Source organism: Podarcis melisellensis (assembly GCF_964234715.1).
Source record: "Podarcis melisellensis genome assembly, chromosome: 14".
In the NCBI taxonomy this organism is placed as follows: domain Eukaryota; kingdom Metazoa; phylum Chordata; class Lepidosauria; order Squamata; family Lacertidae; genus Podarcis; species Podarcis melisellensis.
In genome coordinates, this window is record NC_138546.1 from 22,661,106 (window position 1) to 22,685,977 (window position 24,872).

A 24,872-nucleotide genomic window follows, 5' to 3' on the forward strand; every position below is an offset into this window, starting at 1 on the left:
TGCTGTGCCCTTGGCTCTGTGTGAGGCAAACCGTGGGTCACGGTTGCCTTTCAGGCCATGGGCAGCAAAAAAAGAGGAGGTGCAAGAAGAGTTGTCAACAGCCCGGCCCACCACATAACACTTGCAGTGGAACAGATCCTCCAGCCAGTTCCATTTCAAGGTATCCAGTGGCTTGGTGTTCAGTGTTGTTCTGAGCCCCCGAGGTGGGGGGTACAACAATTAAAGCACAATATCAAAAGCAGTTTAAAGCATCTTAAAATCTCAGAAATAAAGTCCTAAAAATATACACCTCGTGAACTAAAAGCATATGAAAGGATTGACGATTCTTTTTTATTTAAATGCACCCTTATTACACCAAATGCTTGAAACATAATACAACCAATTTAAATACTAAAAAATAATCAAGTTAAATATTTTTAAATAATTACATATTTAGAAATGCATCTAAAGAGAATAACATACCAAGTGAATTTGAAAAAAATCATACAGTACTTGTATGATAAATGTATTTACAGACTTTGTTCTGCAATCTATACATATTAACTCAAAAGGAAAGCCTACCACACCCTTCCCCAATCTACTGCCGCCCAGATGTTTTAAGAACACTCTTAAGAGTCCTGATGGATCAGAGTTATATACCCAGCTCCATCCCATACATGCTTAAAAGATAACATTATATTAATGTGTAATATGAGCCCATTAAATTCAACTAGAGATCAAAAAAGCATCTAGCACTCTGCCGCAAGTGCCTGCAGATAAAAGATGTTGAGATTGCTCAAGCAAGCAAGTCAAATTGCACATTACAGTGGAGAGGAATTTCAGTCATTGGCGGTTTGAGAAAACACAACTCCATTCAAATTAATCCATTGCATTCTTAGCATTAACAATCACTGTAGGGGTCACCCTAAGGCAGTGATGGATTACTCCCATCCCAACTCCCATTAACTCCAGACAGCATGTCCAAGAAATTCTGGGAGTTGTAGTCCAACATCTGGATGGCAACAGGTTCTCCAGCCCTAGTCCAAAGGCAAAGTATGGGGAACCACACATTTAATGGGGTGGTACTTTCAGCCCTACTTAAATCAGGCAGTCATTGGGTTTTTTTATTTTGGAGGGGGACTATAACCCATCAGCCTCAAGAAGTATGGCTGATGTGAGAGTTATAGTTTTAAGCCTCTGGAGCACCCCAGGTTGGGGAAGGCTCCTGTATCAAGAGCTAAATGAGCCTGTTTATCCGTCAGAGAGGCCTGCAAGAGTCGCTTCCATTTTACCCATTCTCCAAGCATTAAGGCTCCGAGTTCTAAATGCACACATGTAGGGCTGCGTGTGTTGCCTTGCTCAGTACTGGCACTTCCCCCCCAACTTGTGTTTTGAACCAGCTCCTGCTACCCCCCCCCCCTTCTTTTGCACCCTCTATGTTGCCGTTTCAATGGCAGGCTTGAGAGGATGCAGCGGGGCTGGCCCTGGCCAGAGCCCCTCGCAGGGCTCTTCTGGTGATGGTGGTACACCTCTGGAGGATTTCATGGGCCTGAGGGCGTGGGGGTATCGTTGGATGACCAGAAGCGGGTTCAGAATCTGAGGAGCGAAGCAAAGTATCAGACGAGCCCAACGGTTGCTCCTCAAAGCCAGAGTCGCTTCGATGCTTGCTCTCTAGGGGTGGGGAGAGACAGCCATGACTCCTTGAGGAACAGAGGAGGGGGGTCTCTCTAGGGCTGCTGTTCCTCACCCTATTCACCTCAGGATTCTGGGGCCACTCATATCCCTGTCCACTCACGTTTCCTGAGCTGTCAGACAAGCAGTCCACCCCGCTTGCCAGCCCGGATGTGGTTACAGCCACAGACACACTCAGAGAGTGAGATCTCATTCTACTTGGGGGCGTGTTGTATTCTTGCATTTCCATCGTTGTATTGGTTGAATGAACCTGGGCAGCACCCCCACAAGAGCCTCTCTGTTGGCTTGGGGAGCTCTTACTCAAGGGACTAGTAGCTTGAGATAGGTTTGGCATAGAGTAACACAGGCTGCTGTTGACGAGAGCCAAGAATTTGCTGTGAGGGTTTCTGTATGGCTGGAGGAACATGGAAGGGACGTAGCCTGTAGTCCCATTATACCTGAAAGACAAAAATGCAAAAACGTCACTTTAAAAGCAAAATAAGTTCCAGGATGACAAAAATGGGTTGGTTTGTGTTTTCATTTTCATTTGTTGCAGGTGGGGTAGGGAATGTTGCTGTGCAGCCTGGAACAGCAGGCTACCTCTCACAGGGCTGAACCTTTCATTCTACTGTTTTTAGTTTATTTTGTATGGCACAGATGATATCTGTGGCAAGCATCTCCAAGCTTTTGGTTACTAAGAGGCATCCCTGATGGTGGCTCCATCTTCCATGTGACGGCCCTTAGATATTTGAAGATGGCTGTCACATCACTTCTCAATCTTCTCCAGTCTTGTTTTAAATGTATGGGGTTGGGTGGGGAGGGATTACTTGCTTTTAATTAGTGTAAAATGCATTGTGATGGTGATTGGAAGGCAGTTAATAAATCAGTGATAATGATGATAATAATATGCCAACAATGTTTGGTGCCCATCAGCAGTTTAGCTACTGAGTTCTGCACCAGCTGCAGCTTCCAAACCAACCTCAAGGGTAACTCCATACAGAGTGCATTACAGTAATCAAACTTTGCAGTTACCAATGCTTGGACCACTAGCAGACAAGTTATCCTGATCCACAAACAGCCCCAGCCCCACTGGCTTACCAAACAAGCCACCATCCATCATCTGATTTCTCCAGCACTTCCACCACAACACCCATCTTCACAGACAGTTCATCAGACTTCTTGGCCTCATAAGCCTGTGTGACATAATACAGCATCCCTGAAAGAAAAGAGGAGGAACTGTTTCCAGCTCTCTACTTGTTTTCCTAAACAATGCACCACATGAGCAAGGAAGAAGAGAGGCAATTGGGACAGGGAAGGGCAACTTCCCAAATCAATATGTAAACCGAAGCACAGCTGTCCTCCATATTGCTTTTCTGGATCTTGCAGTGCAGTTCTTCAACCCAAAAAATGTGTATAAAGAGCCATACATTAGGGGATTTGCTTCCAGATGTTTTGGACTGTCTCTCTCTCCCATTAGCCCCAGCCTGAATAGCTGTATGAAGTTGGGGCTGATGAGAGAGTTGTAGCTCAAAGCAGCTGGAAGGCACCAGGTTGGTGGAGGCTGGCATAGACAACCCTGAGGCAGAGGTGACAAATGACCTGACTCAGCCCCTAAGGCCCCTGCCTGATGTTCCTATCTATGAGAAAGCATCAGAGTCACTTGAGGGACTTGCCCAGACTCACCTGTCTCCTCTGTCTCCTCGGTGGCAGCTGCCTCCTCTGTCTCCTCCAGGTACGGGGCTGGGAACCAGGCAATTTGTTTCCAGTAGTTTTCCACCAGCCACCATCCTGCAGAAAAGAATGACTCTGAAAGGAAGCTGAGGCCATCTGCAAGTTTCCCCCAGTGTGCCTTTTTTCCCTCTTTAAAGACAGAACCTGATGAGTGTGTGGTCAACTGCAGCCCTTAATCCCAATTTTGTGAGAGCATGGATGATGGGAGATGTAGTCCTCAACATCTGAGGGTCCACAGGTTTCCCACCTCTGTCAATAATCCTTACAATAACCTTAAAAACTAGATATTTTTATTCTCATAAAGAAAAGGGGAGGTGGCTGAGAGAAGCCTGCTTGTCCAAAGCCAGCCAGTGAGCTCATGGCAGAAATGAGATTTGAATCTGGGACTTCCTGATTTGTAGCTCAAATCTCACAGCCATGGTGCTGCACTTGTTTTCCAGAATGCAGCATCAGCAGCAGACACGGGACAGCGGGAGGTTTGCTGGCGAAAGCTGTTCTGCTGCGTATCTTGTGCTATTATATGTGAACCGCTCTGCGATTTTTATTTTGATGAAGAGCAGAAAATAGCTGTGGTTCCTGCATATTGTTTGGAGGTTGAATCAGATGACCATTGGGGTCCCTTCCAACTCTACAATTCAATAATACAATAATAATAATAATAATAATAATAATAATAATAATAATAATAGTAGTAGTAGTAGTAGTAGTAGTAGTAATTTTATTATTTCTACCCCGCCCATCTGACTGGGTTTCCCCAGCCACTCTGAGCAGCTTTCAACAGAACATTAAAAACAGAATAAAACTTCAAACATTAAAAACGTTCCTAAGCAGGGCTGCCTATGCATACAGAAATGGAGTAAAGAAGCATACCTGTCTTGTCTTTCATGAGGACTTCAAGTATTTCCCCCTTGGTGGCTCTGAAGAGCCTGTTGCTTGTGTCTTTGGTCTCATAGGCTTCAATGCACCTGTAACTCTGGGAGACAACCGGCTGGGTGATGGTCGCGCTGGGTGGCAAAGGAGTCTCTTTCTTCCCTGGGCCCATTTCAGAAGGCAAAATCACAATGCTGCAAAAGTGGAAGGAATGATTTGTCTGCTGTGATTCCTGCACTGCAGTGGGTTGGACTAGATGAGCCTTGCAGGGCATCCCTTCCAACTCCATTCCTAGGATTCTATGTCCCTTTTTGAACTGGAATAAATTCCAAAGAAATTACAGCAGATCGGGAAAACTTGTCTTCTCACTGAGCTTGGTCTCCAGTCGAATTTCATCCCTGGTGACACCATTTATTACTTCTAATGCAATTAATTTATTAACTCCCTTCACAATCAGTGTCTCTTGGCGTTTTACACATAAGATAATTCAAAACAGTTTAAAACAACAACAACAGCAAAAACAACAATAACATTTGAAACAGGACTGACATCCTAACAAGTGAAAACACACGGTGAAGACTCATTTACCTAGCTGGGAAAGTCTGTTGGAACAAAAATGCCTCAGCTGTTTCTGGGAAGTGTAGACAGTGGCTGTCTGTTGTATTTCAACACAAATGCTACTGCACAGGACAGAGGCAGCTGCATGAAAGCCCTGCTCCGAGTCACTCTCCAGAGTGGGCTTCTGAGATCTTTGGAACTCTCCCCGCAAACTTTGCCTAGTAAATATTACTTGGTGCCTTTCAAGGCTGGAATCCTGGAAAACATCTCATCAGAAAAGCAGCAGACTGCAATATAGGGAGCAACGACTCAGACCCATGGTCCATCTGTCCCTGACTGGCAGAAGCTGTTATGGGTTTCAGGCAAGGGCTTTACCCCAACCCTACCTAGAAATGTAATTGAGAATCAAACCTGGGATCTTCTGCATGCAAAATAAAAATAAATAAATACTCCACCACTCAGGGTACTTCCCCGTATATAAAAGCATGCAAAGAAAGTAGGAAAGCATATAAACAAAATTGTGTGGTGCTGATGACGGCAACGTCACAGGTTTGATTCCGTTATGGAACACCTGCATATTCCTGCAATGTAGGGGGTTGAACCTTGGGGTACCTTTGAACTCTATGATTCTATGAAAATGTGGCCTATCAATAGCAATGGCTCATTGATAGGTCACTGCTTAGAATTAAGACAAATGCTTAAAACTCTCATAACTATAAAGAAAACTCTGGTGCTATGTTGGCTGCAGGCCAGTGAGGTATTTGTCATTTAGGAATCTTTGAAGTATCTCAGTCAATTAATCTGACAGATCAGTTCTATAAAAACCCACATGCACAATGATCCCTAGCGGTTTCCTTCAACGTGGCATTTTGCTGCAATTATTATTCCAACCTACTCTGAAATGTGCCCGTCTCTGCAGTAGTTCATGTCATTTTCCATTTTGAAAACATACAAAAGTTAATTTGTCAGTTTCAGCTACCAAAAGAAGGAAAGGGGGGGGGGAAGCTTTCAGGAGCCAATCTGTAATGACCACTCTTACATCTGTCAGAATTTGTTTGCAAACGACAGTCAGCAGATCACGAAGGCAGCTCTGAGGGTCATAACTAAAAGGTTTTTATTTCTGCTCAGTCCATTTACCACCCTTTCTCCTCACCCTTGCCACAACCACACTCCCATGTGTGCAACCCTGAGAATTAAAACCGGTACAATGAATACAGCTAAATTCAGACACAGAATCACTTCCAACATTTGGGAAGCTTCGTTGTATTTTGGCATAATATTGGAAGTGGCAATGCTAGGGGCTCGCAAGCCAAGGTTGGAAACCACATGTAAAGTGGGTTTGCAAACAGCAGTTTGACTTGGCTTTAGGGTTGGTCTGAACAGACAAGCCACAGTGATGGGTGTTGCTTTGTTCTAGACCACACACACAGGAGTGCTGTGAAGGTGAGAGATGAAAGTTGGCAAGCAGCTCTGACCCATGAATTGACTGTTGTCACAGAAGGCTGGTCACCAGGCCAAGGAGTGACAGAGCCCTACCAGAATTTTTATAGGTTTTGGGGGTCATTCTGGAATGATACAGATCCCTTCCAAACCTATGATCCAGTATGTGAAGTGAAAATCTATACGCAAAAACTTGCAGAGCCAGCCAAACCAGTTCCTTTTTTAAGTTCAGGGCCTTAGCTGGCCAGTTAACTGCAACCATTATCATATCCAAAGAGGTTGCCCTGCTGCCTGAGTTTGCTTTTCCCTCTCCTCCCTCCCCATCCCTTTTCCTTTTCTGTTGTGTCATTTAGATTGTAAACCTGAGGGCAAGTTCCATATTATAATTAATTGTTGCAACCCCCCTCAAAAAAACCCACCTTTAGATATATAAAATGCACACAGAGACGCTAGTCCTTCTAAATACATAGATATATATAGTTTCATTTCTTAAAAAATGACGGTACCTGTTCTCTGGAAAAGAAGGGTCCATATCTCGGCTTTGTGCTTCAAAAAAATGGACGACATCCTCTCCCTGGGAGATCCTGGCTTTTGTCTTCAGGAGCTCCTGACAGTAAATCTCCAGCAACATCAGACTCTCCCGGCACCTGCTCAACTTCTGGTTCTTCTTCAGCATCACATTTACATCTTGGAGGGGACCCAACAGAAGGGGGAAAGCCATCAAGGGACGCTGTGGTGGCTCTTGGCAGCACCTCCTCTCCCATCCCCCATCCTTTATACTCAGGACTGTCTTAAGCATATGCAGCGCCGGGGTGCCTCGGGTTAAGTACTTAATTCGTTCCGGAGGTCCTTTCTTAACCTGAAACTGTTCTTAACCTGAAGCACCACTTTAGCTAATAGGGCCTCCGACTGCCGCCGCACAATTTCTGTTTTCATCCTGAAGCAAAGTTCTTAACCCAAGGTACTATTTCTGGGTTAGTGGAGTTTGTAACCTGAAGCGTATGTAGCCTGAGGTACCACTGTAAAATTAAAATCTAATGAAAGGCCTCCCTTCTTCGCCTTTTACCTCGAAACCTGGGGATGGTCCGGTCAGACTTCTTCAAGAGACCACTTTCAATAGGGAACTTTTTCTTCAAGTCTTTCTAAGCGATGGGAGAAACAAGAAGGGAAAATGAGTACTAGCATGCAGAGGAGAAATCATTGTGCACAAGCAGGGGAAACTGGCCTCCCCAGTTTCAAATCCTACTCCCTTTACGTTCAAAAGAAAACTTACATGGAGTTTCTTAAATTCTTCAAACTCCCGGTAGATGAGAATGTTGTTTTGATCTGACCAAGAGACAAGAAGCATCCAGACCTGGGGAGGGAAATAGAGCAGATAGTTCCTACAGGCCCTGAGTGTCTCCCAGCCAGCTCTTATTCAGTGCTACAGCTACACTACATTCTGGAAACCAAGTCTTATGAGGAAGAGATGAGGGAGCTGGGAATGTTTAGCCCGGAGAAGAGAAGATTGAGAGGTAATATGACATCCTTCTTCAAATATCAGAAGGATTGTCTCACAGATTGCTTGTTTCCTGCCGCTGCAGAGGGCAATATTCAGAACCAATGGGTTCAAATTACAAGAAAGGAGATTCTGACTAAACATTAGGGAGAACTTTCTGTGGGCAGCAACCATGCGACAGTGGAACGGACTACCACAAAAGGTGGTGGATTCACCATTGGAGGTTTTTAAGTGGAGGATGGATGGAAATTAAGAAATTAGCTGTGATTCCTGCATTGGAGGGGGTTAGACTAGATAAACATGAAGAATTCAAATGAACTCCATATATAAAAACAAATTAAAATCTGTTCCACACCTAAAAATATTTTCAGACCCAACACACATGCATCTACTGTGGGAGTCGCAGAGGGGCAACTGAAATACCTTTTGTTTTCTGTGCTTCAGCAAGCCCACTGCTTTCACCTCCACGGGAAACCTGCTGCTGCTCATCTCCCCCAGAGGACGATGCTCCATCTGTCTTGCAAGATCTCTTTGAAGCACCTCCTTCCTGCAGGCCAGGTATTTAGGAGCACCCAGGGAGGAGGGGCCAGCTTTTCCCAGCTGGCTCTAAAACTCAGGTTTCCTCCTCCACCCAGAAGTTCCAAAGTCTGGCAACCCTGGAGAGATTCTATAGGGAAAGGAGGCAGGTATTGAGCCCAGACCCCCTACAAGGCCATCTCTCAGGAGATCAACCTTGTTTGTTGCTCCCCCAATGCATTTTGGGACCCTTGGCACATTCAAAAGGGTGGTGTAGAGTGTCAGGAGCAGGGACACACAGGCTCACATCTCATAGGAAGCTGCCTTATATTTATTGACCCATCTTGCTAAGTATTGTCTTCACTGACTGGCAGCAGCTCTCCAGGGTTTCAGGCAGGGGGCATTCCCAGCCCTAGCTGAAGATGCTGAAGGTTGAAACTTGGACTTTCTGCATACAAAAGAGATGCTCTCCCACTGAGTCACAACACTTTTATCCACACCCCGACAACACAGCACTTTTCCCCTAGCTGCTGTCCCAGAAAGCTCATTCCACATTAAAGGGAGGCGTTTTACTGCACTGGCTATAGCAAGCTGAAAAGGTTACTTCTTTTGGTTTCATTTTTGCATATTTTTATGTACCATCCCTTGCTCCCTTTGTGGCAGCTTCCAAGACTGAATTACTCTGCAAAGTTAACGGTCAATCTTAACGAGGTTAAAAACCCAGTTTTACTTAAAAATAAACATAAAATAGAAGAAAGAGTTTTTTTAAAGCATCATATATGATAAAAAGATATATCACAAGCAGAAATGTCTGTAAGAAACAAATATACAAGTTGGCCCTAGTGCTTCTGCTGATGAGGATTGCCAGCTTACTAAAAATCATGTTGATACAAGATGCATTTTAATTGTGACATCATCTGTTGCACCTTGTAGGCAGATGCCCTTGACCTGCTTTTGATCCAAAACCTGCCTCCCCACCCCCCACCTTCCATATTTGGAAAGAGAGACACACAGGGATAATGGAGGGGGAGGGAGCAGAATTTGTTCCACCAATCCAAACTCAAGAAAGAAGCATCCTAAATATCCCCCCCCCCCGCCGCCGCCAATCACACTTCATTCATACGGACCAAGCCAGCTGACTCCCAATGCTCTGAACCTCCAATCTGTGGGAGTTATTTTATCATGAGTAGGAATTTTAGAGAATTCAGACAAAAACAAAATCAGAAACAGAGATTGTTTAAGTCTGCAAATGATACATAGTTAGTGACTTTTTTCTATATCAGTTTGACATTTCCTTCACATTGAAATGAATTTAAGTTACATTAAATTTGTAAATAATTACATAGCGGACAGAGAGACAAATAATGTACAGTAGTCCAAAACATTATTATTACAATGATGATGATTTCACTATGATTTGTACATTGCAGGGGGTTGGACTAGATGACCCTTAAGGCCGCTTTCAACTCTGCAATTCTGTGATTCTACTGCATTTATATGTCACATTTTTCTCAAAGGATGGTTTCCCCCATCCTCATTTAATCTGCACAACCCTATGCAGTAGGTTAGGCTGATAAATGTGGAGGGTGCCAGGTTGAAGGATGGTGTTCAAATCACAGTGAACTTTGCACTGTGGTTGGTGGTGATGCTTCACAAGGTCTTGTTCAGTGGTTTTGGTGTGTACCCACTCCCCCTTTTTTTATGCCCATGGCAGCCATTTTGTGCTGGCAGCCATGGCACTTTGATCAAGACACCTGTTTTTTTAAACAACAAAAGCACTGCCCCATTATTCAGCTATTTGCTCCTCCCCTCCCAAATTTGCATTCCTTTCTTTTTCTCCTCTCTCTCACCAATGAATCCATTGCGCAACGTACACTTGTCACGTTTCTGACTTTAACAAGGAAACACTGAAATTAAATAAATTCCCCCAAAGAAACAGATAGGTACGGCAGTATTTGCAAAGTCAATATAAGATAAAGATAAAGATAATTTATTACAGTCGGAGACCAGCTCATAAAACACACTTGGGGGTATAGTCACAGAAGTAAAACAGACAATTAAAACAATGTACAACAGTAAATTTAAAAACAATGTACAACAATAAACTATCCCAGGGAGTTGACTCAGAGCCATCCATGGAATCGAGTTTGGGGATTTTCATGCAGGACTATTTTGAGTTGGGCGATGGTCTGCGCCTACAGATCCATACACAGAATCTGGCGACCATCCAGGTCATCTTCTGATTTTTGCCTAACAGGAAAAGGTCAAATTTTTGCTTTTGCGGGATGTCGGCGAGCTTCACCAGTAGGGGATCAATGATCTTACTACGTGCCTCTTCATAAAAGGGACATCTAGAGAACAAGTGTTCTGGGCTTCCTATCTCTCTCAATGGACAGGTGCAAAGTCTCTGAGTGTAAGGGACTTTTCTAAAGGCTCCATCCAGGACCGGCGAGGGAAGAGCTGAGCTTCTGGCGGGTGTAAAGGCCCTTCTTGCATTTCTAGATACGAGAAAGAAGAGATATGCTGCCAGTGCGGCTATATATATCTCGATTTCTCCAATTTTATAGTAGGGGCACCTTGCGCAGTCCTATTGCCTCTCGGTGTCTAATATTTTTTGCCTGACTGTAGCTCCCAGCGTTCTTTGGGGGAAGCAATATTAAAGTTATTTTAGCATACCATGCTAAAGTGGTATCATAGCACTTTAAAGGCATGGTGTGAATGTGACCATCATTGAATGGGAAGTCTTATGCAACAATGGGCTTTGATCTGATCCAGTGGGTCTCTTCTAATATTCTTAGATCTTTCCTGAATCAAAAAATATCCCATCCCAGACCTCAAGTAGCCTTTAGGATTCACTGGAAGCTGATGGAGAAGAGAAATGATCCCTTGAGGAAGTTGGTATGCACACTAAAAAGAAAGGATTGCCGAAACATCCATGGTCAAAAGTCCTGTGTAATATAGACCAAAGATTGCAAATACTTACAGCAACCTGGAGAGTCAATTTGCATGTTCTGATTTCCTCATATGTGAAAACAAAGCAAAAGTAAAAATGTTCTACTTGTCTGCCACACTTTATTATCTTATTTCCTTGGGAAAACACCTTTCTGACTCAGAAGCCCAACCTAAACATTTGCTAGCTATTTGCTGTCCTGGTCATTTAGGGAAATGGGAGAACATCAGTGTCTAAAAACCTTCCTAGATAGCTTAGGGAGGTTGTCAGGGCAGTTCCATCATCGGATTGCTACATGTGCCATGTTTCTGGAGGTCAAAGCAGAAATTCAGCATGAGGTCCAGGCCTGGAGCCTCTGCCCTGTTGCTGATGGGCAGTTTCAAAGCCGTTGTAGCAGCCCACATGTGACTTTTTGAGTTTCTGGTCCATGGTCTCTCTAGATTCAGAGGTGCTAATACAGCTTCCTGCCAAGGGTGCAAGAGATGGGGGCGGGCACCAATATGGCTCCATGCCAAGAACACACAGGAGCCTAGTTACGCCTCTACCCAAAGATAGTTGGATAGAATAATGCTAAACAGTAACTGCTTTTACATGTTTTTAATTATAATTGTTTTTTAACTGTTTTAACTGTTTTAGAATGGCTTGGCTTGGCTTTTAAACTGTGCATCTGCCATTCTCAGCTCCTTTGGAAGAAAGAGTTGGATATAAATTCAATTATTTTTATTATTAATAATAAATTAGCATATGAAAAGTTGATGCACATCAATGTCTTTTTTGTGGGTGATGCATTTCCTCTTTATTTGGAAAAGTAACACCCACCCACACCCAAAGTCACATTCAGTGAGGCTCTAACATGTCAACTTTGTTCTTCTGCTCGGCTTCTGGAGGAAGCACTTGCTAAAACATCTTAGAACCTGGAAGCAAAGGCTCAGCACCATTTACAAGGCTCAGATGAGAGTCCATGTGCATGATCCCCACCCTAAAAGCAGATCAACCTTATGTTAACTCTGGACTTTACAGGGCCCTTGGAAATTCACATCCTTCCTGTAAAAAATAATCATAAAAGTTGATACATTTCTACTGTGTCCAGTGCAAATATCAGTAGCACCTGCAAATTAAGTGTGCGCACACACAAAAGTAGGCAAAGTGTTACGAGGTAGCAGTTGAATGTAGAAGAAAATAAATATAAAAGGGAAACATGGATCTAAAATTTGAAGATTCTTGAATTTGCTCTTCTATTGCTAGCACCACAGCCAGCAAACCCAAGTAGCGTATCTGGTAGCAGAATGCAAGAGGCTGTGCTTCACCCACGTGTTCTACTGCTTCTACCTGGGCAGAGAAGAGAAGCAAGCAGCAACACCTTAAGGAAAACCCTGCCTCCTGCCAAGTTCGGCAAGTGCTGGGTCACAGGAGCAGATGTGGAACGCAGCAGGTGGGGCCAGAAGGTGGCAATGACCATTTTGCCCCAGGTAACTAAACTGCATGGGTCACACCTGCCTAGCACCCAGATACAACCAACATATGCAGCTAGCAGAGCAATCCTAGTGTCGTTTATTGAGTCAATTTGCATAGCTCAGTGCATCAAGGCAATTCAGAACTTTTCAGAACTTCTGCAGAGTTTTGCCCATGCACCATAAAGCATGGAAATTGCAATTGCAGGTACTCAGACCTACCATCAGGTAAGCAGTAAGCAATTCCAAAGCAGCCTTTCCTAGCTGGAATGCTCCAGATGTTTTGGATGTGTTAGACTAGGACCTGCGAAAGCAGGGTTCAAATCCCAACTCAGCCATGAAGTCCACTGGGTGACCTTGGGCCAGTTCCTCTCTTTCTCTCAGCCCAACACAGAGGAACACATGAAACCGGTCCATTCAGTTCAGTATTGTCTACACCACTGGTCTTGAGCTGGTGGGTTGGCACCCACTAACATGCTGCAGCCCGATCCAAGGTGGGTGGCAAAAAGAGTGCTACCACCCTGCAAATATATGGGAAAAGATTAAGAAATGGGTCCCCAAATGCATGTATGATTAAAAGGAGGTCCTGGGTCTTCAAAGTTTGAAGATACCTGGTTTGTGCTGATTTGCAGCAGCCCTCCAAAATTTCAGGGGTCACACCCTGAAAATAGGTCACACCCTATTACACCAAGTGCAATCTATACATATTAACTCAAAAGGAAAGCCTACCACACCCTTCCCCAATCTACTGCCCCCCAGATGTTTTAAGAACACTAAGAGTCCTGTTGGATCAGAGTTATATACCCAGCTCCATCCCATACATGCTTAAAAGATGTTGTTGTTTAGCCGTGTCCGACTCTTCGTGACCCCATGGACCAGAGCACGCCAGGCACTCCTGTCTTCCACTGCCTCCCGCAGTTTGCTCAAACTCATGCTGGTAGCTTCGAGAACACTGTCCAACCATCTCGTCCTCTGTCGTCCCCTTCTCCTTGTGCCCTCCATCTTTCCCAACATCAGGGTCTTTTCCAGGGAGTCTTCTCTTCTCATGAGGTGGCCAAAGTATTGGATCCTCAGCTTCACGATCTGTCCTTCTAGTGAGGACTCAGGGCTGATTTCCTTAAGAATGGATAGGTATGATCTTCTTGCAGTCCATGGGACTCTCATGAGTCTCCTCCAGCACCATAATTCAAAAGCATCAATTCTTCAGCAATCAGCCTTCTTTATGGTCCAGCTCTCACTTCCACACATCACTACTGGGAAAACCATAGCTTTAACTATACAGACCTTTGTTGGCAAGGTGATGTCTCTGCTTTTTAGGATGCTGTCTAGGTTAAGGATGCTGTCTAACTTAAAAGATAACATTATATTAATGTGTAAGATGAGCCCATTAAATTCAACTAAACAATTAGCAACCAAAAGAAACTTTATGAGGATCAGGAAGAGATCAAAAAACCATCTAGCACTCTGCCACAAGTGGGGGGGTCCCACTCAATATAGGCCCAAGACTGCAAATACTTACAGCAACCTGGAGAGTCAATTTGCATGTTCTGATTTCCTCATATGTGAAAACAAAGCAAAAGTAAAAATGTTCTACTTGTCTGCCACACTTTATTATCTTATTTCCTTGGGAAAACACCTTTCTGACTCAGAAGCCCAACCTAAACATTTGCTAGCTATTTGCTGTCCTGGTCATTTAGGGGAATGGGAGAACATCAGTGTCTAAAAACCTTCCTAGATAGCTTAGGGAGGTTGTCAGGGCAGTTCCATCATCGGCTTGCTACATGTGCCATGTTTCTGGAAGTCAAAGCAGAAATTCAGCATGAGGTCCAGGCCTGGAGCCTCTGCCCTGTTGCTGATGGGCAGTTCCAAAGCCGTTTTAGCAGCCCACGTGTGACTTTTTGAGTTTCTGGTCCATGGTCTCTCTAGATTCAGCTTCCTGCCAAGGGTGCAAGAGATGGGGGCGGGCACCAATATGGCTCCATGCCAAGAACCCATGGGGGTCTAGTTACGCCTCTGCCCTAAGATAGTTGGATAGAAGAATGCCCTATCTGGGTGGATGGAGCAGCCAAGTAATTTCGGTGTCCCTGAGAGGGGGCAATGACAATAAAGATATTATTATTATTATTATTATTATTATTATTATTATTAAGCTGTAACTGCTTTTACATGTTTTTAATTATAATTGTTTTTTAACTGTTTTAACTGTTTTAGAATGGCTTGGCTTTTAAACTGTGCATCTGCCATTCTCAGCTCCTTTGGAAGAAAGAGTTGCATATAAATTCAATTATTTTTATTATGATTAATAAAGTAGCATATGAAAAGTTGATGTACATCAATGTCTTTTTTTGTGGGTGATGCATTTCCTCTTTATTTGGAAAAGTAACACCCACCCACACCCAAAGTCACATTCAGTGAGGCTCTAACATGTCAACTTTGTTCTTCTGCTCGGAGGGGAAAAAAATCAAAGAAACCCTGCACTTGCCAAAACATCTTAGAATCAGGAAGCAAAGGCTCAGACCATTTACAAGGCTCAGATGAGAGACCATGTGCATGATCCCCACCCTAGCTGGAATGCTCCAGATGTTTTTTATGTGTTATACTAGGACCTGCGAAAGCAGGGTTCAAATCCCAAACTCAGCCATGAAGTCCACTGGGTGACCTTGGGACAGTTCCTCTCTTTCTCTCAGCCCATCACAGAGTAACACATGAAACCGGTCCATTCAGTTCAGTATTGTCTACACCACTGGTCTTGAGCTGGTGGGTTGGCACCCACTAACATGCTGCAGCCTGATCCAAGGTGGGTTGCAACAAGAGCGCTACCACCCTGCAAATATATGGGAAAGGATTAAGAAATGGGTCCCCAAATGCATGTATGATTAAAAGCAGGTCCTGGGTCTTCAAAGGCTGGAGATAGCTAGTTTGCACTGATTGACAGCACCCCTCCAAGATTTCAGGCAGGATCTCTCCCAGTCCCACCAGGAGATGCTGGGGACTGAACCTGATGCCTTCTGCATGCTAAGGAGTTGTTCTACCACTGAGCTATGCCCCTAGCTCACAATATTGCTGTCAGGATAAAATGGAGAAGGTGGAGGCTGAAGTGTGTATGGTCTGTGGAGGAAAGGTGGGGTAGAAGTATAAGAAGGAATAAAGTATGTCAACTAGCCTATAAGTGAATAAACTACAGTATTTTTTGACTTACTCTCCTAATAATTTGTATATAAATTATAAAAGTGGTATATAAATTTTGTTAAATAAAAAAAGAGGAAATGTTCAGACTTTCAAACAGTATGTTATGCCTGAGCCTTCATTGCTGAAGCTCCCAACAGCACTGTCATGCTCACAAACACCTGATGAAGGAACCATTGTGACATAAGCCATTCAAGTAGAGATAAGGGGCAACAGGCTGTCAACAGTGGCAGTAGTTGGGAGCTTCCCAGCTATTAAAAAGCCACAGAAAGTCTTTTCATACTGCCTGAGGAATTACTCCCTTATTTAACGTTCATAATTGCTGGATTGATTTAACAGGACTGGAGCTAACATTTGCTTGGATTTGGCACTATTGATAGGGAACTGCCTGCTGCGTCCTCCGCTTTAAAGTCACCCTGGTCTTTGGGCCTCCAGCACCTTATTCATCATGTCCAACCCATCTAGGAGGCGTTTGATGCTGGTGTTCTACTGGGTCAGGAAGACGCCCATGACAGAGAAGCCATGTCCCACCATCTCGGCCAAACCTTCTGCCTCTGCCCCAGCTTGCAACACTCCTCACATTTCACCCTACTTCACGAGGAGCAAGACACAACCTCCTCCGCTCAGAAGGTCCAGCAGGCGCAAGGTGCTTCGATTGCCGAATCTCACCGACCCCATGTTTTTAAGATCTGCCATTGGCAGCATTGGCCGGAAGAGAGCCCGCAGGCGTGGCAAGCAAAAGAAGACTCCAGCAGAAACAGGAAAAGGGGTGAGGGCTTAGGCTAGAGGCAAGAAGGCTCCAAAGCTATTTGCGGGGTGGGATTGCTTTGGAAGATGCCTTCTCACAATCTCTTCCCTTGAACCACGTAAGGACATAAGAAGTGCCTGCTGGATGAGGCCACATTGGCCTGTCTAGTCCAGCATCCTGTTCTCACAGTGGCCAACCAGAGGCCTGTGGAAACAAGAGCATTCTGTATTGCCTTCCTGCATCTTCCAGCAACTACTATTCACAAACGTTACTACCACTGACTGTGGAGGTAGAGCATTGCAGTTTGTAAAGGGTGTTGCAAATTGTAGCTATGCGGTAGAAGGATAATCTACAGTTCCCAGGATTCTTACAGGGGAGAAGCGACAATGCTTTTAATATATGGTGTATACACACCCTCAAATTAGCTACACCAGCTCTGAGCAAAGATTATAATGCATATTGTTGTTTTTGTTGTACTTTTATAAATATTATAAAACCCATTCCTGCAAGCCATGTAGTCTGGAATAAACTCAAGTCACCCCTGCCATCATTAATAGTAGTCATAGGAGTTCCTACATGCAGATGGAGCTTATTAATTTTAATAGAGCTACTCCAGAGTAAAGAAAACTGTAGCTTATGGCATTACACTAAATGCTAATTAGGCTTGACATTTGATAATTATATAGTCATAAAGTAAACAAGAGTTAGAAAATAATTTCTGGTGTTACCATTGTTCTAGCTGATGGCACTGCAAGGCCCAGCAGATTGTAGAGGATGTCTAGATAAAATGGAATGGGAGAGACATAAAAAGCAAAAAATTGTAAATTGTATTATTTATTTTCTAACATTCTATTTTTTAAAAAACAAAAAATATATTCACCACACCTTAATTTCCATCTATTATTATTATTCGTCTGTTAATTAGACTGCATTATTAATATTATTATGTATAATTGAAACCTCCTCCCTTATTTTTCATCTACTGTTATTACTGCAGTCTGTTCATAAGAATAATATTATTATTAATACGAATATTAGTGTTATTAATACTGAGGTCTTCTTCCTCGGCTGCAAAAATACAACAGCGCCCCTCCCTTCCTAGGAAGCGGCCTAGTGGAGTTGCCATTGACAACCACTCTCAGCCTCCTTTTCTTTCCCCCTCGAAGGGGCGGGCCCCTTCTGGCCCAGCATGCTTTGCGCGCACCCAACATGGCGGCGCCCAGCCCCAGCACGTCCGGACCGGCGCCCGCTTTCCCTTTCCCCTTCTCCGCCTCGACGGCCGGGGCTGAGAAACCCGCGGAGGGGCAGCCTCTGCCGGCCGCCGAGCCGAAGAAGAAGAAGCCGCCTTGTCGGGCTTGCACGGACTTCAGGAGTTGGATACGGGATCAGAGGAAGCAGTCGGACCTGGTGAGGGCTGGCAGTGGGGCTCCGGAAGGCCGCAGGGAAGGCGGGAGGAGGGAGCCGTGGCCCTTGGGAGCCCCGAGAGGACGCAAGGCGGGAGCGGGCGGAGCTGGGCGAGTTCACTTGGGGAGGGGGCGAGAGCAGCCGGTCCCCCGCTTGCCTTGGGACTAAGGGGCGTTAGGGAGTGGAGGGTGCGGGAGAAGCTCGATGGCGCGATCATATTTACTTATTACATGTGTATTTATTGCTTTTTTTTCTATAAAAAAGAAAGTTTAAGGGTACTCTCATTATCACTCAAGAAAATCACCATTTTATAGTTCAGATCGGGAAAAATAGAGTAAATGGAAAAAAGTACAAAGATTCATAAAATGTTTAGGGGTATATGTATCCCTGCATACCCCCAGAAAAAAGCACTGTGTGTATCCCACCTTTCCCTAAGAAGTGCAAGGTGGTGTACATAGCTCTCTGTCTCCCCATTTTATCCTCGCAACAACTGTAAAGGTTAGGCTGAGAGACAGTGACTAGCCTAAGATCACCCACTGAGTTTCATAATTGAGTGGGGATTTGAACCCTGGTCTGCCACATCTTAGTCTAACACTGTAACCACTACACAACTTGCACAACTCCTTAACAACCATCTCAAGGTGAGACACACAAAAGGTAATTAAAATTACCAAACCAACAGATACATTTAGTACAAGACTAAAACCCTAGCAAGTGGGCACTTGCAGTAAAGACCCATTGATTCAGCTGGGAAAGCCTGTTGGGACAAAAACTTCTTCAGTTGTTTCTGGAAACTGCAGGTGGCTCATGGAGCATTATGGGATGTAAGGAGAGGGGTGTCACAGGGTTGAACTTGCCCTTGGGACATGGAGAGAGTGTTGTAAAAAGTATATATATGACCCGCCTTTACCCAGTCATTGTGGAATGAATCGTGGGGCAGAGATATTCTCCTTCCTTGTTGAATTTATAGAGACATGAGAAGCTGCCTTATACTTGACTATAAACTGCCTTGAGCATTAAAAACGTTAGATATGACTGCTGAAAGTAAATAACTAAAATATTTCTGATTCAGTTCCAAAGGTTTAACTCTCTGAGGTATATCCAACTAAGCTCTACTCAGATAAGACCCACTGGAATTAAAGAACCTAAGTTAGGCATGCCCATTGATTTCAACAGGTATCTGTGTAGCATTTGCTACAACCCTCTATCTAGCTTTTTTACAGGGTCCTCTCTTCCCTGGGTTGATCTTCCTTGTTCAAAGACTTGTTCCCAGAAGCTATTTAAACCTGTGGAACTCTCTTCAGGCCTCTAGGAAGTAGTGGATCCACTGCCTTTCTGCCCTGGGGATGCAGTGGCTCTGTCTCAGGGTTCAAAATTAGGGCACCAGGCGTATTTTGCACCTAAAGATTCTCCATTTGCAAGCACCTCAAAAAATCTGGGTTCCATTTTTTGCACCTGGCTGACACTCAAGGATTACTGAAATGTATGTGCTTTGAAGCCTCAAAGTATATGTTAAGAATAGATAATATGTTAAGGAATTTCACAGAGTGTTTTGAAAACTGAAGTACGGTACCAATATTTTTATTGTAAACACCAAATTAAACATGTCTGCTAAAAATGTGGTATTAACAACATGTCACATGTGAATTGCATATTAGTTCATGCTTATCAAAATAATAAAAAAGTGTTGCTAATACCCCACCCCCCAGTGGTGCCTAGACATTCTGTTTTGGTGCCCAGAACCCAAGTCCCAGAAGCCATTTGGCTCTTAGCTTTTCTATCCCAATTTCTAACACTGCTCTGTCTCTGGAGTCCCATAAAACTTTGTGGTGGGAGATTCCTGCCATCGTGGTTCCTCTTATTGGTGCCCTGGCTCAGCTTGAGAGAGATTCTTGGGGGGGTATAAGGAAGATTTGGACATAGCTTCTGTAGTTTTACTAATTACAGCTGAAAATTATGCATACAAATATTGGTGAGGTATTCTGTCTGTGCTGACATCACATCACAGACTGCTGTGCTGACATCACAGTGTTTCTTGGCACAGTATGCTTTGCCCAACCTGGCTTAATCCCAAAACTGACAGAAGACAGTTTGCATAGGCGGTGGAAGGGGAAGCAAGCAGGGCCTTTGAGGCAGCTGTGACTTACAAATCTGCTTTAGAGTCACAGTGTGCAGGACTCTTCTATCTTTTCTCTGGCTTGTTGCTGATGAGTACATGTTTTTTTTCCAATCTAGGAAACAGGAGCCGCAGAGAAGGAGTTACCTCCTGATTGCCCTTTAGATAGAGAACAACTGGGGAGAAGTTCGTGGTCGTTTCTTCACACAATGGCAGCGTTTTACCCGGATCGGCCCACTAAAACTGAGCAGAAAGACATGGTTCAGTTCATCAACTTATTTGCCAAGTTTTTCCCTTGTGACGAATGTGCAGAGGACCTGAGAAGCAGGTGAGTGAACCAGCCAAGTAGGTCCCATGCCTCACCTGCAAGAGGTGGCATTTAGTGTCACAATGGTATTTCTGTTAACCGCAATACTAGGTCACTAAACACCCACCTTGAGGCTTGCTCTTGTTTCTGTATAAGGTCCAAGTGATGAGCCATCCTAAATCACTGGCAATTCTGCCTGTAATTTTCAAGCCTGCTCTCTTGAGAGTGTGATGCCATTCCCACACTTCCCAGGAATTTATTTGGGGTGAGAATATAATCCAATTTCACACCTGTTCTAACACTCTCTTAATTTCCCAACCCAGGAATCTTGGTATGAGGTGGATTGTAGTAGAGGCTGGTCCATCAGGGAAGAGAGGGACTGCCCTGCCAATCTTAGTCTGCCCTCTGCCAGTCTCCACCTTTCTAACTCCTTACTTACAACCAGCCTGGGAAGTGGCACTGCTTGCCATCTTCCTCCTGCTCCTTAGTTTCAGTGTTGCCCCTTGCAAAACTTCATAGAGAGGAGGATGGGGACAGAACCAGAAGGAGTTGGCTATACCTGTTATAGGTTCTGGCTTCACCTACTGTTGGGCTCCTTGACTTGCACCCCACCAGTCCTTAGGGGGCACCAGCCACTTCTGGTGAATGGGAAGTTCAACAGAATGCCATTGGACTCTGTTTGGTTTTCCCTCATACACAGATTACGAAGAAACCAACCTGATGCCAGCAACCGCCGTAATTTGACGCAGTGGTTCTGCCGGCTTCACAACGAGGTCAATAAGAAGCTGGGGAAGCCCGAATTTGACTGTTCCCTTATAGATGAGCGCTGGCGAGATGGCTGGAAGGACGGGTCCTGCGATTAGATATCCTAGCAAATACAAGATTGGTTCACCTTGATTAAAAGAAGCTAGAAAGAACTATGAAATCAAGCCTTGTATGGACTTTTGCTGAAGCGTACAATTGATCTTTGGTATTGAGGTTGTGGTGATAGAGGAGGAGGAGAAGGTGCAGGTGTTAGAATAGATGTCCTGCCTGATTGTTTCTGATACTGGAAAAAGTAACAAGAAGGTCCTGAAGTAAGCTAGTCTTATGGGAATTTTCTACCTGCTGGTTGTCTTTTCCAGACCACATACTTACTAGCAAATGCTGCCTTAAATTCTTTTTATCAGTACTTTCTTAATGGTAGGGAAAAACATTTCTCCAGCCACTGAACTACTAGGCTGGGGGGAAAAGTTTTAGAACTTTTTTTTGCCACCCCCAGTTCTGCAATCTGCCTTCATTTTGTTTGTCTTTATGATCAGATTTTACGTTGTGTCTTTTTTCTTCCCTTATCCTTGTAATCTGGAATGGTTTAAAAATTATTTTAAAGAGAGTACTATTTAACCACTGTGGAGCTGCAGGGCTCTCTTCGTTCAAGGGATACTAAAACCATCCTTTTCCAACTTTTGGTGCCCTTCAGCTGTTTAGGACTACAACTTCCAGTGGTCTCAGCACAGCCATTCTGACTGGTGCCAGTGGGAATTGTAGTGCAAGACAGCTGAAGGGCACCAGGTTGGGGAAGGCTGCCTTATGTTTTCCATAGGTTAATTAAGGTACAAAGAAATTTACAGAGTTGTAGAATCCCAGTAACTTTGCTGAAGTCCTAAAGCAGGGAAAATAAAGTAATTTCTGAGTGCAAGTCTAGGTCTCACATTTCAGCTTTGTCAACAGATATTTTTCTTTGATTTCTATCTGTCTGGCAAGAGGGTAATATAAATGAAAGGAATGATTAAGCACAGGGAAATTAGGATTATATATGTCATGTATTAAAATATAACTTGTGAGAGGTGGGGTTCATGAAGGTCATATTAGCCCCACAGCTCTGGGAAGAGTCACTGAGCTTCCTTTCTCAAGGAAGGTTTTATTAACTCATCAGAACTTTGTGTGTGGGAAGTCAGGCATTCTGTGAAATTAGAAATAGTTGTGCACTGAGCATATGAAGGTAGAGATGGACCATTACGTCTTGTAGGAATCCTTGTGTGAACAGCCTGTTGCCCGCATTGGCAGTGGGTTGAAGACCTGGCAGTGAGTACACTTTACATGGGTGGCATTACTGCTCTTGCGCTGCAGAAAGTTCTGAGCTGTGAATTGTACTGCATTTTGATTTAGGGTAGATTTTAACTTTTTACTCACAGGTGAAATTTAGATAATTTGCACTTAAGCAACAATTATGTGAAGCTGTTGGCCTGATTTAGATGTAACCATGGTTTGTTTACATATACAAGCTGGGTCAAGCCGTGAGCTTGCATGTTCCACCTCCTCTTCTTCCTTCAAGCACAACAGGAAGATGTTTGAGCCTTCCATTTTCTCATTTTGTCCAAATATGGGAAAGTGGTTTGAAGAAACCATGGTTCAGTGTTCCTGGTTTGTTAACTATCAAATAATAGTTTTTATATCATGGTTTGTTACTTGTGGTTCTAGATACGTACACTTGCCTCCTCATACATCATGAGCAACTTTAATAGCCATGTATATAGAAACATCTATGAGTGAGTTTCAACACTGGAAACAAACAGGTAGCTCTTGGGCACCTTATTAACAAAACCTGCCTTCATATGACTGCATATGCCCTGCCCCAGTATATCTAAATCTCCAAGCCATTTTATATGAAAAGAGTCTAGTAATACCTTGCTCTACATTAGGTTGCCTTGTTTGTACTAGATTTCCTGGTCTCCTGCTTTCAGGGTAACATCACAATATAGATCAAAAGACTTCTGGGCTTCGGCATCCTTCGCCAATCTGGTTCCCTCCTGGTGTTTTGCACTTACAACTCCCATCAGTTCTGAGACTGATGGGAGTTGTAGTCCAAAATGGCTGTGCTGGCTGAGGCTGATGGGAGTTGTCAAAAACACCAGGAAGGCACCAGGTTTATGATGGCTGGGCAAAGGGATGCAAGGTTCTGGCCTGGAGGTGGGGCCTGTGTTTTGAAGCACTCCTAAGAAGCCAGTGAAATGGCAGTCCCTAAGCTGCCAGTGTTTTACCTTCATCCACTGCGAGCCAGACTAGAATCCTGCAATTTACAGCAGGTGGACCAGGGAGAATGGCATGTGAGGTTAATAGGCTCCAGCCTGGCTTGGTGCATTTTAAAGCACTTTCACGGCACCTAGGCAAGAAGGTGGCAATCCCATGTGGTGGCTGTATGGCTAAAGGTTTTGTTGAAGGAAAAGTGATGTTTTGTATCTTGCCTTAAAAGTTGAGCTGCTCTGTGTAATTTATTTTGAGGCATTTCTGTTTATCGATAAAGAATGTCAATTATCTAAATGCACCTGATGAAGGCAGTTGGTAAAGTGTATCTCAAAAATGTATTTATTTCCTGGCTGGTGACCAAACAATAAAGTTAAGTATTTCCTTTATTCCTCCCTCCCATTTTAATTTTTAAAAAACATTTTGTCCACATTGTAGGGCCTTAGTAACCAGGGAAGGAGGGACAGAGAAAGAGAGTTGGTTGTGGTTTTATTTTATATTCGCAAGGCAGATTCAGACAATCAATTACATTTGCAGAGAGATAAGTGAGGTATCATATTAAAACACAGAATAGTTTGTAGGAAAATAGTATAACATTCCAAAATTCCTCAAACAGTGGCTAAGAAGGTATTGGGTCTTAGATGGGCCTGATCCAACAGAGCTATTCTTCTGTTTATGTTCTTATTGGTGTTGGGCGGGGAAGGAGCACTTTTACAAGGAAGGGTAATCATCTAATGCTGTAAAGCATGTCGTTTCTTTGTGCCTTTAACAGTTATCTAGAAGGGAGAATTTTAACAGATGCAGTGAAACAAATGGGGAAAACGGTGCCTGCTCAAATTCTCCAGTTCAAGAAGGACACTGACAAACTGGAACGTGTCCAGAGGAGGGCAACCAAAATGGTCAAAGGCCTGGAAACGATGCCTTATGAGGAACGACTAAGGGAGCTGGGCATGTTTAGCCTGGAGAAGAGGAGGTTAAGGGGTGATATGATAGCCATGTTCAAATATATAAAGGATGTCACATAGAGGAGGGAGAAAGGTTGTTTTCTGCTGCTCCAGAGAAGCGGACACAGAGCAATGGTTCCAAACTACAAGAAAGAAGATTCCACCTAAACATTAGGAAGAACTTCCTGACAGTAAGAGCTGTTGGACAGTGGAATTTGCTGCCAAGGAGCGTGGTGGAGTCTCCTTTGGAGATCTTTAAGCAGAGGCTTGACAACCATATGTCAGGAGTGCTGTGATGGTGTTTCCTGCTTGGCAGGGGGTTGGACTCGATGGCCCTTGTGGTCTCTTCCAACTCTGATTCTATGATTCCTTTCCACCGAGCTCTAAATCTTTCATTACAGCGACCTAGAAGCAGACAGTTCACCAATGTCATTTTTCCACTAATTATCATAGAATCTTCTCACATAAGTACATCCACTTAAAAACATCAACAGCCTCTT

The 24,872-nt window shown here is 43.9% G+C and overlaps 2 protein-coding genes across 4 annotated transcripts; one reads left to right on the forward strand and one right to left on the reverse strand.

Moving 5' to 3' along the window:
• Positions 1 to 453: 453 nt before the first annotated feature.
• On the reverse strand, positions 454 to 17,748 carry NOXO1 (NADPH oxidase organizer 1). Of its 2 annotated transcripts, XM_081887429.1 has the most exons (9): positions 17,649 to 17,748; positions 17,327 to 17,376; positions 7,523 to 7,603; positions 7,316 to 7,391; positions 6,756 to 6,936; positions 4,252 to 4,445; positions 3,334 to 3,438; positions 2,749 to 2,866; positions 454 to 2,108 (listed from the first exon to the last, which is right to left on the reverse strand). In XM_081887429.1, exons 1-9 carry the CDS (start codon positions 17,722 to 17,724, stop codon positions 1,427 to 1,429), a joined length of 1,563 nt encoding a protein of 520 aa, XP_081743555.1. In that variant the 5' UTR covers positions 17,725 to 17,748; the 3' UTR covers positions 454 to 1,426. The 2 variants fall into 2 exon arrangements, with proteins under 2 accessions (XP_081743555.1, XP_081743556.1); XM_081887430.1 differs by lacking the exons at positions 17,327 to 17,376; positions 17,649 to 17,748 and adding an exon at positions 8,171 to 8,404 and having other exon boundaries at positions 456 to 2,108.
• Positions 16,063 to 22,103, forward strand: GFER (growth factor, augmenter of liver regeneration). 2 transcript variants are annotated; one of them, XM_081887462.1, is made up of 4 exons: positions 16,063 to 16,619; positions 17,701 to 18,005; positions 20,238 to 20,446; positions 21,126 to 22,103. In XM_081887462.1, the coding sequence occupies exons 1-4, from the start codon at positions 16,373 to 16,375 to the stop codon at positions 21,286 to 21,288; spliced, it is 924 nt and encodes a 307-aa protein (XP_081743588.1). In that variant the 5' UTR covers positions 16,063 to 16,372; the 3' UTR covers positions 21,289 to 22,103. The 2 variants fall into 2 exon arrangements, with proteins under 2 accessions (XP_081743588.1, XP_081743589.1); XM_081887463.1 differs by lacking the exon at positions 17,701 to 18,005 and having other exon boundaries at positions 16,068 to 16,619.
• Positions 22,104 to 24,872: the final 2,769 nt, after the last annotated feature.